The sequence below is a fragment of the Schizosaccharomyces osmophilus genome, chromosome 2, assembly GCF_027921745.1.
Source record: "Schizosaccharomyces osmophilus chromosome 2, complete sequence".
Classification (NCBI taxonomy): Eukaryota; Fungi; Ascomycota; class Schizosaccharomycetes; order Schizosaccharomycetales; family Schizosaccharomycetaceae; genus Schizosaccharomyces; species Schizosaccharomyces osmophilus.
In genome coordinates, this window is record NC_079239.1 from 3,301,414 (window position 1) to 3,315,078 (window position 13,665).

The window sequence follows — 13,665 nt, forward strand, 5'->3', positions numbered from 1 at the left end:
ATTTTCTCTTTGGTTTTTCCTTTACTGCAAATATTTGATCTGCATAGAACTTTTTGCTTTGAACAGTCTTTACTAATTTAAGGTATACGCAATTTTTGTGTTTGTTCATATAAAAGTTTTAACTAATAAATACTATTTTTTTTTTAAAATGCTAAACATATTTTCTTAGTAGCCTGGAAATACCAACCAATATTTGAGCCATACTATATTAAAATGAAATACCTTTTGAACCAATAAAATACCTTTAAAAAGAGTTGTCCGGTAAAACACCAATCCATTCCCAAGCACGCTTGTTTGTTGATTTCTCGTCAAAGACCCGAACACTAACCATCTGGTCGATCGCTTTTGTGCTTCGCCGCCAAACTCTTTTCTGAATAATGTTGCTTGTTTCTCTTAAACATTCGAAATCTTTACTCTTTTCCGGATGGGAAACGAAACATTCTGCACGCAAGTCATCCAACTGTAAACGTGGACTTTTAGAAACATCTTTAAGGGATTTCTTCTTTGCACTTTGTAAACGAGAAACACAATGCTTTACACAAACTTTTACAAGCTTTTCTGTGCTGTAAAAAGAGACAAATAATGACCATATATACGGGATAGCAACACAAGTCAACGATACATATAAGACTGTCATTGAATATTTTTTCCACGATTTGACAAGCTTCTCTGTAATCGTTGCAAGCAAATCAAAACCCATTCCACTCAGGCTTGCAGTTAAGTGTGTAATCTTTGCGAACAATTCAATACCAATTCCACTCAGATTTGTAGTCAAGTGTGTAATCTTTGCTAGAATCTTAATGCCCATTCCAATCAGGTTTGTAGTCAAGTGTGTAATCTTTGCAAGCAATTCAAAGCCCATTCCACTCAAGCTTGTAATCAACTGGTTAAACATGCTTCTGATATTATCGTAGGTCAATTGAAGTGTCGCCCTTAAATCGAATATTGAGAACTTTTGATGCACAGAAGAAACAAACGAGATCATCGAATGAGAAATTGAGCTGCTTTTAGAATTCAAGGTAGTGACAACATTAGTGTTAATTATATCTCTGAAATAGCTTGTCAAGCCTTTAAAGCGAGAACACATTGTTAAAATACTATCAGGGATTCTATTATCAAGTTAGTATTTACAATATGAAATTCAGATCATTCTTACCTGTTGTTTTTTCTCTTCAAGATATGGAGCCTTTCTAGAGCCTGCCTGAAGTAAACTTTAAATTCGTCCATCGTAACTTCTGAATCCATTTTGTCTTTAAATTTTTCATAAAACTTGTCAATGACTGAAGAATGAAAATGACTATGAGATAATTCTTGTCGTGAAGGGAACTGAGGCTTCGATTCATTCTGCGTATACCAATCTTCAACCATGTCAACACATCCCTTGACCATATTTTCTATGCGGTCTGTAACAGAACCGAGAATAGTACAGCTAGGAAAAGGCTTGAATCCAAAACGTGACAAAAACGGTATATGCGGCTTTGTCTCACCACTACACGCAAAGTCTCTGTTGCTACCGCATTTTGCAGACGATGGACATGGCATACACTTGGCTTTTAGTCCTCGGACATTCAAATATGTATAGACTGACTGCAAGGTCGATCGTACAGGTTCTGGCTTTATGGAAGATATATAACTAGGATACGGCTCTTCTATAAATTGTTAAAACTTTGTTTTTTTTTTAAATTTGGAAAAATTTGATAAACAACTTACCAGGAGTCTCACAAAATCCAACTCGTCTAACTTCCTGTTGCCAAAATGCAAGGGATAGGGCAACAAACAACACAGACAAAAACAATCCGTATATTCGAAAATTTCCCATCTTGTTAGAATACTTTTGAGAATCCTTTTGCAAAGGTTCTTCTTCTCCAAAAAGCGAGTTTTCAGTAGATGAAAGACTGACGTTGTTGAGAACCCGGTTTGTTGTGTCAGACCGTACGCCTTTTTGGGCAAATAAACTTTCGGCAAATTCTTCGTTAGGAGAATAAGTTTCTTCTGACCGATTTCTAACAGTAAAGAAGCTTAAAGGTGTATTTGCTGCACTTTTTCCAGGAAGCGATTGATCCTTGGCATAATAATTCTCTAGATGACTAGCAAACAATGATGAGGAATTAGAGACTGGAGAGGGCGAAGATTTATCATTGCCTTTATTTACAACAGTTTTCACTGATTTTGGTGAAAATTCGGGTTCACTATCAGATTGAAACTGTAAGTATTCACGGGGTGGTGTTTGGGTGACGGATTGCGAATTTGTTTCACCCAAGGGAGTGCGACGAGAAGGAAAGAGGTTCACAAAATTTTGAAACTTTGACGGTGACTTTAATGGAGAAGCATAAATACTTGTGTTAGAAGAGCTCTGAATATCCGGCGATGACTTTTGATGTTTGGACAAGAACATTGGCGACGTCTGAGTTTCGGCTCCATGACGCCTTGCAGGTCTCACAGCAAGAGTGGGACTTGCTAAAAACGTGGAATCTGGTAATTTAGGTGATGAATTTTGTTCCAATCCCACATTGGCTGAGGGAGTTTGCGAAGAAGATGGCGATCTCGAATGAACGGGGATTTCAACAGTTGGAATGGAAGACCTTCCTAAAACTTTGTTTTCTTTTGTAATATTATCTTTTCGATTTTGTAAGTTCTCAAAGTGCAAATTATGCACTGGGTGAACTGGATGAACCTTGGGGGCTTCCGGAAAATGTGTCACTGCAGGCGTATCCATTAGCTCTTCCCAATTATAATGTTTCGGAGAGGTCTGATGAGTATCTGTATGAAGAATTGAGACAGGGGACCCTTGGTGTGTCTGTTCTTGTTTCAATATTTCCACTTCTTCTTCCTCGTCAAGAGACTCGCTCCGTTGATTGAACGGGAGAAATTTCCTGGCTGAATTGTCAATTCCTCTTGCAGAGCTTCTGGTAATGCGCATTGGGGTATTTGCTGTCGAGGGAGTACCAAATCCAGAGTCTATTGCGGTCATTTCCAAGAATTTCCGGCGCGGACTACGATTTGGAGGAGCATTTTCCTTTTGCAATTCATGAATTGAAAGAGATCCCTGCTTGGCCTTTCGTAACTTGTCGAACAACTCGACCAAGTGCACTTTCTTAGCGGTGGATGGAAAATATATCTGGTATTGGTTTAATATTTCACGCAAGTCTATTACACGAAGAGAGTACGCATCAAATAAGGGATCGAAATATGATTCTTCTCCCTCCATAGCTTTCTTAAGAATGTTTCAATGGTTGATTAAGGTAGCTATAGATTCAGTTGGATGTAAACATAAACCTCAGAATCAAAACAAACTTGCATGGGGGTGGTGGGGGTCATAAAGTATATCACACTCAGACTAGACAATTTGTCTGTAGGATTGAATTTATTTCATTCTCTTAAAACTTGTTGTAATCGTGTAAGTCATGTTTGCAAAGCTTTCGAGTCCTTGAAGGAAACTCAATTTAGCATCCGTTGAACGACTTTAGTTCTCTGGAAAACAGGTTTCCAATTGAAACTTTAGTTCATACATTGATAGAAACTTCGAGTTTCATATCACCTTTCCTTGACATATCTTCCATGGGAATTGAGTCTACTTCAAACTCGAGAACAATGGGTGTAAAGTAGCGGAATACTAAAGACAAAGAACATAAACCAAGAATTGAGGAAGGAATAATTGTTAGGTATGCCAAAATTTCAGGATCGTCGTCGTCAATAAATGCTGCATACGGTACGAAATACAAGGAAAACCAAAACACGAGAGAAAGAAAGTTACCAAATAAGGAATGATTTAGAAGATCCCTCATATCTGTTAAATAGAGCTTGACAAAGACGTCTATTATATTCCTCCTCATTGTGAAGAGGAATATCACTCGCTAGAGGAGCGGTTTCCTCAGAAGCTTCTTCAGAATTGACTCATTTAAAAGACCCTAAAGAAATGTTGGTGACTTATAATGGAAGTGCTAAGTCGAGTATCTCACTCCTCCTTTACTCTTCGGCTGAGGATGAATATCAACATCTTCCAACTTCCAGCTTAATACAACCACGTTAATCAGTAAAGGAATATTGAAATTAGAATGTTTCAGTCAAAAGTTATATGCAAATATCGGCAACCTGAAGATGACACATACGAGAAGATCAGTCAAGAAATAGCAATGAAGAATAAAGATTTCTGTATTAAATGTATTGTTTTTCTGCTATGCTTCACACATCTTCTTTTGGCATCAACTTTGAAATATCATGGAAATGCGCATCTAGTCGTATACTTTGCTGTCCCTGTCGTACCTTTTGTTTTACATCCTATTTAATTATTTCAAGGTGATAGTACACGATCTCCACAAAAAGAAAAGGAAAGACTAGAAAGAGAACAGCAATTATCAAGAGCGGGAGTCAGCGGCCCTTCAAACCTGCACTTTCAAGAAAGCCAGCCTTTACCCAAATACTCAGAAACGAACGAAAGACGAGATTGAAAAAGTACAAGAAAAGTTATTAAGTTTTAAAAAAAGCTCATAGGGAATCATTTAATATATCATTCTATTCCACGATAGTCCATTCTACACAAGATATTTCACGATAATAAGTTAAAATACACAAGACTTTAACTAGGTTCAACCACCTGGCTACATCTCCTTCGATTGCTTATAGCTATTTATTTTTATACAGGGAGAGACTATGCTTGAGCGGCTTTCAGAAAACCAAAAGATTATTACTAAAGAAGCTCAAAAATGATTGCATCTGCTATGGGAAAACTCGGCTTTTGGAACTGTTTTAGAGTAAACGATAATGACAAATTTCATTATGACAGCTAAGGCCCAAATATATATATATATATATATCTAATATAAAGAGCTTTCATATTATACAAATTTCATAAACGTAGCCTTCTATCTAAGTGATTTACAGAATAATTGCCAATATACTATCCAAGTATACATCGCACACTGGAAATTCAAATGCGAAGGAAAAAGAAAGACACTAGATAAATAACCACCACCTTCACATTTTTACGATACATGCAAATGTTCGTCTGACTCTTCAACGGCGAAATTCCGTTCGCTCAAAGAAGTCGATGGCATTGATTGTGTAGCAGAAGGTGTCCATGTCATATTTTTGCTTTTTTGAGGATGAAGAAAGCGACAACTAGGATTCAAGCAGGGATTGTATCTGCAGACAACTGGGATTGTTCCTTTGAAGGGAAGGGTAGTGCCAAACGCTGGAGATGGATGACCTTCAACGCAATCCGAGTTTTTACAGTCTCTCCCGGCGGAACACATTTTGCTACTAAGAACCATTCCTTCACCAGGAGTTGCAGCAGGAGTAGGGTGAGCAAAAACACAATCGGAACGAGTACATTTATCGGCGTATTTACAGAGAGGTATTTCTTCATCATGTTTAAAAAAACGTTTCGCAGGCGGTACGGCGGGTTTTGTTGCACTAAAGGAAGGAGCCATTGGATTAAATCTCTGCTTTGAAACAGCGCTGCTTTTTAACTTTTGACCAACGCGTTCTGATTGAAGAGGTTTTTCTTCACGCAATTCGTTTCTTGTATCATTGCCCGTAACTGTGCTAGTCTCCGGCAAACTTTCTTGGGGAATCTCTATAGGTACAGAAGGGGGGTTTTCAAAATATTGTTGTCCACTTTCATTTGATGTCTCCATTTCTCGCGAAGAATCAAACACTCGTAACTCATCAAATAACCACTGAGAAAAATTTGAGTCAAATTCGGGTCCGATCAAATCCACAAGTTCTTCAGTAACCTGTGATTGGTCTTTTCCGTTTCCAATCATTACGAAAATGAAGTCCGTTAAAGAAGCTGCTTCTTCTGCCCAGCCATATTCGGCCAGTTTTGTTTCCACAAGCTGATGAAGCTTTGCGTTACTTTCCTGATTTTCCAGTATCGCTGCCATTTTGAATACTTTTCCTTTAAACCGAAAAAGGACTAAGATACAGTCAAGAACTTTTTTCCCCGATGAAAAAGTCTATACAGCAAGTTGGGATGAGACAAAGAACGGAACAACAAACAACCAATTCTGCTTCTCTTATAGAATTCAGGTAAAGCACTAATTTCCACAAAAAGCACGTTTCAAGCCGACAGTGACCTGAATTTGAATCCTGTTTTGATAATTCTTCTTAAAACACTACCCAAATCGATCCAAAAATGTTAAATTATGAATATAACGGATCAAAAAGAAAACACTTCCCGGTAAGTTCACTTTGGTTCTTGGTTTCATGTCTTTTGCATCGTACTTCTCTTTCTCCTTCCACTACCGTCATAAAACCGTTTTACGGAACTCAACGCAGTGAGCAAATAGAGAGCCAATTCTTGAAAATATGAAGCTATTATAGACAGTTTTGTGAATTGCTCATATCTCTTTCTTTTTTTTTTCTTTTTAAATTATACATTGTCGATTCCAACTTACCCGTACTCCTATGTCCAAAGAAGCCAGGTAACAACGAAATAAGTAACAACACTAGGATTACAAGTAGAGATTCGGAACCCGCTAGCAACAAGCATTGCATACTGCATACTGGTTTATTTCATACAATTGCTAGAGACTGATGGGATTTTTTGCATAGAAACCGAGTTTTATGCTGATAATACATTCGTTTCACTTTTAAAAGGTTTCTGGACTGTTCAATCTCTTGTAAGCCTCATCGCGCACTAGAATAACAGGTCGGCGAAATCTATATTCACCGAAGGCTTTAGGGATTGTCTGTACGAATAGTGAAATTTACTGGAAGCGATTTTTCCTTTTTGCATATATTTATTATTACATATTGGAAAAGTGAGATTGACGCTTTGTGTGTTTTTGGAATTTCTTTATTCATATAGAATTTGTCTCATATTATTTGGTTGAGTTTTTTGAACTTTTCTTTTATCACACGAGTTTTGTTATAACCATTTTTATTGAGTTATTAAAAATTGAAGAAGGATCACATAAGAAGAGGAAAATAGAAAACTATGAGTCGCCGAGATGATGAACATACCCCTTTACTGGTCTCCGATCCATCTGTAAATAGAGCCTATCGTTCGCGGACTCCATCTCCGAAAAGAGAATATTGCTCTTCTTGTCCCTTGCTCTCTCGAAGCTCTACTGAAAACGAAAACGGTGCATCTTCTACAGTAGGTAATACCACAACATCAGACAGCAAACATAATTTAGCATCTCAAAGTTCCTCTTCTCATCAGAGTTATAAGGCTACGGATAACAATGAACCTGTATCGTTTAATGACCCAGAAGACCAAAGCCGAGCGTTTAGTGATGAAGGCTGTAGTAGAATAGATTGTTGCATGGATACCACTCCTAGACTTAGAAGGCGGTTGATTTCACCTTTATTAGTATTGCCGTTAAATTTTATTAATGCGTTCGCATGGGCCATGATTGAAATTCCTCTTTTGTTTCTTCTTCGGCAAGGTCTCTGTGCCAAACATTATGGCCTTGATCCCTCTGGACTAACGCCAGGTGATCCAATGTGCCGTCTTCCTGAAATTACTGCAGGTGTTTCAAAATATCGTGCTGCGTTTGGCTCTGTGGCTGCGTTCCTTGGACTATTATCCACTGCCTATTATGGTACACTAGGCGATATTTATGGCAGAAGACTCGTCTTGATGATAGCTGTATTTTTTTTACTGATTGGTGATTTGTTTCTTCTCTATCAATCATATACATCAAGTCAATTTTCTTTCATTTTACTATCTGCGTGCTTGAAAGGTATAGGAGGGTATGTCTCTACAATACTTGCTGGACAAAATTCATTTGTGGCTGACTGCACTCAAAATGAGCATCGAGCTTGGTACTTGGCTTTAAATTTTGCTACTTACCATGTTGGCACCGCGCTTGGGCCAACTATTAGTGGATACATTTTGCAATGTTCTTCCCAGATGTATTATGTATTTGTTATAACATCAATGTTATGGACATTTTATATCCTTTACGTTTGGCTTATATTACCGGAAAGTTTAAACCGAAGTGAAGACCGTGTTCAAGGCTCTCATCTGTCTTTGTCCTCAATTTTAAACACTTGCTTGGGGCCGTTGAAAGTACTATGGCCTCAAGTTGTATGTACGGAAGAAAGCTGTTCCATTCGCCAGTATGATGTGAACTGCGATACTCATGCTGGAAGAAGGCACTGGGATGTTATGCTAGCTGCCGTACTGATTTTCCTAGCATTAATAGGAGCCGGAGCTATGGCTTTGCTACCAATCTATGCAGACTTTCACTTTGGTTGGGGTCCAATGAAGGCAAGTTTCATCTTGTTTACAGATTCGTTTGCCAGTGCTTTTACACTAGTTGCTATCTTTCCGTTGGTTTCCAAAATAATAGAAAGAGTTTTAGAGACACTTCACTCGTCAAAGGGTTTATTTAATTATTTAAGCAGTCGTACAGATAATCCTTCTACGTTAGAAGGAATACGAAATGTGTTCTCTTACCTGACTCTTCCTGGGTATACAAATGAGAATGTACTTCGAGCCAACACTTTGAACGAAATATACACGGTCGTTAAGCGTGATGTTTGGAACACTAGATTTAGCTTTATTGTTGCGATCTGTTCCTCTGTACTACTTGCTAAGGCCAAAACAGATGCTTCATTGTTTGTGGCTGTAATTGTTCAAGCCGTTTCTAATATGCTAATTCCGTGCGTCCAGTCTATTGCTCTGAATGGAGTTTTATCTGAATACAACGGGCGAATATTAGCCGCGTTTGCCGTCTTTGAAGCTGCCGCTTTAATTATAAGAGGCCCTATGTACGCATATATATATGCTGCTTCGGTTGATACCTCATTCCCTAATCTAATTTTTTATGTGAGCGCCCTTTTATATGTTATTTGCTTGGTGGTAACTTATTTTATGAGACTGTATAAACCGTTGAATCGGAAGTAATCACTTAACTTATTTCGCAACATTGGTCGTAAGTACTGTGGCTTATACGTTACGATTATAATTTACCTCTTACTTTTCTATTTGTTCTCTTTTTCTTTGTTCTTTTTAGTTTAACGTCGCGTGGTGCTTTACTTTTGCGAACGCGTCTACGCGTCAACTCCCTCTTCTATCTTTGCAGCTTCTGGACTTTGACTTATACCAAACACTCCCATCAAAATAGAGTCAAGATAAGAAATGCTAGCTAAGACTTTATTAGAGAATCTTGAGAAACGTTTAAAACATCTGGAATTATTAATGAGCTTTTTTGATCCCAATCGAATGAAGTACCTACGTGAAATGGAAACTCGACTGTTAGAATCAAATGCATATTATGAGCTTTATAATGAGTATAAGAACATCATTCAATCAACTATTACTTGTTCAGAGAAAAGAACTCTTATTTTTGAACCTGAACTATCAAACATGGAAGCACTCTTAAATTTCTGCAATGACACCAAGAAAATTGCCAGTTATGACCAAAGAAGGTTTGCTAAAGATTTCTTGCTTTTTTTAAACGAACACAGAGTCGCCTTAAAACAGTTTACACACCTTCAGCAGCTTTTAAACGAACATCACGAATTACTTAAACGAACAGTTCGTTTAATACTTTTTCACTATATTGAACCAATGTTACTTCAAAATCACGTACTAGTAGATCTTCGTTTGCGACTGCGAATATTAGAGAGGAAAGTTGCTAACGAGACTCCACACTACCCATAAGATGAAGAAGGAAAGTTACTGAAAAATTGGCGAAGGTTTAATCCCATCATACAAACATTTGATTATTTCAAAGTTTTTAGGTTTACAAAAACAATATGTTGGCTGGTTAAATAAACAAACGTCTTGTCGTTGCTTACTTTCTTTCACATCTTTCTTCAGTTTGTCCAAAAATGGTCGACCAGTTGGAAAGTAAAGTAGGCGTTTGTGCTGTACAGTGTACAGCAAAAACTTTTGTTTATTTAATTTCCACTAATGGCTTCCTAAAACTAGCGTTATGGCTGACAATAGTAATTAGCCAGCCTTTTTTTGTATTTCTATGTGAGCATTCGGCGCATGCCAGCCACCGACTCTAAATTCAGAGATGCCTAACAAGCCCAGTCCAAAAAGGAGAATTGTATATAAGATGAAATCAGGGGCTACAAAGGGTTCTGTAGATTAAATCTAATCAGCTCGCTGGCGGAGCTGGATATTTCTTTGTTGAAGTAGTGACAAAGAATTAGAGACAAAGAAAATCTATAGAACCCCTTGGGATTAAATTGTATTCCAGCCTTACTCTATCATTTCACTTCAAGCAAAATGAAATTTATACTATTTGTCGCTCTGCTGGTTATGAGTTTCACTAGCCTGGTTCAGGCTAGCAAGTTGGTTGTCGCACACTTCATTGTTGGAAACACATACCCATATACCGTTGAAAATTGGGAACAAGACATTAAGGATGCTCATTCAGCAGGAATTGATGGTTTCGCTTTAAACTTAGGTAGTGATGCTTGGCAAGTCGAGCGTATCAGTGATGCCTACGAAGCAGCTGCTAGCGTATCTTCAGATTTTAAGCTTTTCTTATCCTTTGATATGACCGTTATGCCAGCAAATTCGGATTACATTGAAGGACTAGTGAGAAGATTTGCTAACAGCCCTAATCAATTATGGTGGGATAACAAAGTTTTTGTTTCGACCTTTTCTGGTGAAAGCGACTTTTTCGGATACTCAGATGTTAGTACCGGATGGAATTCTGCTATAAAGGAACCACTAGAATCTGCCGGATATCCTATTTTCTTTGCTCCAAGTTGGACTTCCTTGGGAGGAGGAGCTTTACAACAAAGCGTAACCGATGGCTTTGTTTCCTGGAACACATGGCCTACAAGTTCTGCTGATATGAATGCTAATGATGACCACTATTACAAGCAATTAGCGAATTCTTTGGGTAAAATTTACATTGCACCTATTTCACCATGGTTTTATACCCACTTAGCTTATAAAAACTGGGCTTACAAAAGTGACTGGCTCTATATGGATCGCTTGCAAGAAATGTTGGATGTTCAACCTGATATGATTGAGGTTTTGACCTGGAATGACTTTGGTGAGTCTCATTATATCGGTAAGGTCCAAGGTGCTTTACCTTATGGATCTGAGGATTATGTTCAAGGCTTTGATCACACTGCTTGGCGCCTTATGATGGCTCCATATATTGCTGCTTATAAAGATGGAGCAACTAAACCCTATATCAACTTTGAGTCTCTCTTTTACTGGTATAGACCTACTTCGAAGTACAGTGTACCTACTAAGGATAGTGTTGGTTATCCTTCTGGCGGTGATTATGATGAAGACAAAATTTTTGCTGTAGTGTATCTGCTGCAGTCTGCTGAAATCACCATCTCGTGCGGTGAAAACAGCCAAACTTTCACTGGCAATGCAGGTGTTAACCGTGTTTCTATAAACATGGTTCCAGGCTCTAGTCCTAGATTCAGTGTTTCTCGACAAGGTAATGAAATGGCTTCACAAACTGGACCTAAAATCGAGGGAACGACTTCTGTTTATAACTTCAATGCCTATACTGGCACGTTGTTTTTTTAAACTGATGTTCACTACTCAGCTGAGTTTATACTATAAAATGACTTTTCATTGAGATGGTTTTGATTTTTTATGTTTTCCTTTGCTCCTAATGCAGATGTTTGCTGCTCATCCTTTATAAAGGAATTTATACATATTTTTCGCCATTTCTTTGCTGACATGATACCTTTATTTATAACCCGTCCGAGAACTAAGAAGTTCTTATTAAATGTGTCGGGATATAGATACCAATCGTGACTTTCCCTCATGTTTTTGATTGTTCATTTCTGGACTATGCTAATACACACCTCCCTCGTTAATGTTCATCCTATAGAATGCACCATCTCTTTTTCCTCTTTTTTGTTCGGCTATTAGAATTTATACTTTTGTTTATAGAATAACTAATTTAATCAATTAGATTTTTCATCAGAAAATCCAAGAATCATTTCGGGGTAGTAATCTAATATGCCGTATTTATATATCTGTTTATGTAGTAAAAGAGGCAAAAAAGAGCAAGCCTTATTCATCAATATAATTACTTTAAATGTTGTAATAACTTAAAAAGGAGAAAGCAGCAGACTATAATACGAAACAGAAATCCGATTATTAAAGCCAGCTTTAAGTACTTATAGTATCCTTGAAGTGTTTTGAGAGCCCAATTGCCTTGGGGGTATTTGCTAGACATATTTCTTTTGTATTTCCATGATATGATATTTGTAATAACTCGAAAGTCGTACTGCTGAAAGTAAGGTAAAGTCCATATGATACAGGATTTCGCAGAAGAAGGGGAAAAGTAAACAAATAAGTCGACGAATATGCTGTGTGTAATACCCCATAGCAATGGTCGTTTGTCGACGGGAAGCTGAGAAGCTGGTGAATCAATATGAGGTTCTAAACGTATCGCTGAATAGTACAATTTACCAACAAAGAATTGCAAGAAAGGCTCTAAAGAAGGTAAGGTATGACTTGCAATAGCCCGAGAAGGATCAACTTTTATACGAGTAAAAAATGTTGGGCGCAAAAGATCGCTGAGATGGATCCATTGGGCAGAAAACACTTCAGTTTCATCAAGGCGGAACTCACAAAGCTTGGGTAATACAAAAACTAAAAAGAAAACAGATAGTTAGAATAGTCGTTTATCGAGAAAAGATGCACGTACCAAAAGATGAAAGCACTAGTAAAGGAGTGCTACCCCAGTTAGAAGAAATAACTCGTTCATCTAGAGAACCGGCAAGATATGCCCCTTGCTCGCAAAGATCAATACCAACTTCTTCTCTTGTTTCTCGTATAGCAGTGTGAACATCGGATTTATCATCTACTTCACGAACGCCACCAGGCAAAGCGACATGACCAGACCATCGATCTGTTTCACGAAAAGATCTCTGAATTAGTAGGACATGAGGCGTTACACTAGAAGGAATTCGATGGATCCAATTCGGGGTAGATGTTGTTTGAGGAGGGTCTGTTGCAAGAATCACAGCAACGGATGCTCGTTTTTTGAGTCCGTTTGTAACTGAAGCCGGCGTCTTCTGTCCCAAAATCTGCAAGCCTGTAAGTAGATCTAAGTCAAAATTCATTTTAGAGCATTAATAGACGTAAATAAACATAAAATAGACAGATTTTCTTCTGGTTAACTTCTATCATTCAAATACAAGAGACACATATACAGCCTCTGTTTTTCTATTCGAATTCGTTATGATAAACAGAAACAGATAAGTTCAGAAACGATTGCAAACTGTAAGTACGTTTTAAGCTAAGGTAATTAGTAATCCTCGCACAGTACTGTCAATAAGTCTTTGTCTTTGTCGGAATTGGTTAAAGACGCAGAGCTCAAGATGGGTTTCTGGTATGCAACGTAATTACGAGAGTCAGTAAAAGTCAAAATAAACGCATCAATGGAAGCCTAAATTCAACTGAAACGATTTTACAGAAAATGAAAATGATAGAAGTATACACGACGTAAAAATATACCTTTCGAAAAGACCGCTAAAACCTTGAATTTCTTCAAACCTTTTTACGTTCCAAGCTACATAATTCTACATAAAAGGTATATTTTTTAGCAATTATTTGGCAACAAAAGGCATTTTATTATTCTATGCTTGCTTGTTTATTTCTTTTGGTGTACCTTTATGGTGGTGATGCTTATCACTTACACAGGCTTACTACAACTCACTAAATGAATTCAGGTATGTTTGTAATGACTGAAACACAACCATTCA

The 13,665-nt window shown here is 37.6% G+C and overlaps 7 protein-coding genes across 7 annotated transcripts; 3 read left to right on the top strand and 4 right to left on the bottom strand.

The window, feature by feature from the left end:
• Positions 1 to 244: 244 nt before the first annotated feature.
• On the bottom strand, positions 245 to 3,208 carry man1 (LEM domain nuclear inner membrane protein Man1, Sad1 interacting factor; the record flags this gene model as incomplete). Its single annotated transcript, XM_056182778.1, has 3 exons — positions 245 to 1,109; positions 1,157 to 1,649; positions 1,711 to 3,208. 3 exons carry the CDS (start codon positions 3,206 to 3,208, stop codon positions 245 to 247), a joined length of 2,856 nt encoding a protein of 951 aa, XP_056037936.1.
• Positions 3,209 to 3,503: 295 nt separating this feature from the next.
• SOMG_03992 (uncharacterized protein) lies at positions 3,504 to 3,833 on the bottom strand (the record flags this gene model as incomplete). The annotated part of the gene is made up of 1 exon (XM_056182779.1): positions 3,504 to 3,833. One exon carries the CDS (start codon positions 3,831 to 3,833, stop codon positions 3,504 to 3,506), a length of 330 nt encoding a protein of 109 aa, XP_056037842.1.
• A 1,149-nt stretch (positions 3,834 to 4,982) lies between these two features.
• Positions 4,983 to 5,885, bottom strand: nab2 (poly(A) binding protein Nab2; the record flags this gene model as incomplete). The annotated part of the gene is made up of 1 exon (XM_056182780.1): positions 4,983 to 5,885. One exon carries the CDS (start codon positions 5,883 to 5,885, stop codon positions 4,983 to 4,985), a length of 903 nt encoding a protein of 300 aa, XP_056037844.1.
• A 1,055-nt stretch (positions 5,886 to 6,940) lies between these two features.
• On the top strand, positions 6,941 to 8,860 carry SOMG_03994 (transmembrane transporter; the record flags this gene model as incomplete). Its single annotated transcript, XM_056182781.1, has 1 exon — positions 6,941 to 8,860. The coding sequence occupies one exon, from the start codon at positions 6,941 to 6,943 to the stop codon at positions 8,858 to 8,860; it is 1,920 nt and encodes a 639-aa protein (XP_056037838.1).
• A 234-nt stretch (positions 8,861 to 9,094) lies between these two features.
• On the top strand, positions 9,095 to 9,619 carry SOMG_03995 (uncharacterized protein; the record flags this gene model as incomplete). The annotated part of the gene is made up of 1 exon (XM_056182782.1): positions 9,095 to 9,619. The coding sequence occupies one exon, from the start codon at positions 9,095 to 9,097 to the stop codon at positions 9,617 to 9,619; it is 525 nt and encodes a 174-aa protein (XP_056037840.1).
• A 576-nt stretch (positions 9,620 to 10,195) lies between these two features.
• agn1 (cell wall glucan endo-1,3-alpha-glucosidase Agn1) lies at positions 10,196 to 11,470 on the top strand (the record flags this gene model as incomplete). The annotated part of the gene is made up of 1 exon (XM_056182783.1): positions 10,196 to 11,470. One exon carries the CDS (start codon positions 10,196 to 10,198, stop codon positions 11,468 to 11,470), a length of 1,275 nt encoding a protein of 424 aa, XP_056037727.1.
• Positions 11,471 to 11,981: 511 nt separating this feature from the next.
• Positions 11,982 to 13,023, bottom strand: SOMG_03997 (Nudix family hydrolase; the record flags this gene model as incomplete). The annotated part of the gene is made up of 2 exons (XM_056182784.1): positions 11,982 to 12,550; positions 12,606 to 13,023. The coding sequence occupies 2 exons, from the start codon at positions 13,021 to 13,023 to the stop codon at positions 11,982 to 11,984; spliced, it is 987 nt and encodes a 328-aa protein (XP_056037759.1).
• Between the last annotated feature and the right edge of the window lie 642 nt (positions 13,024 to 13,665).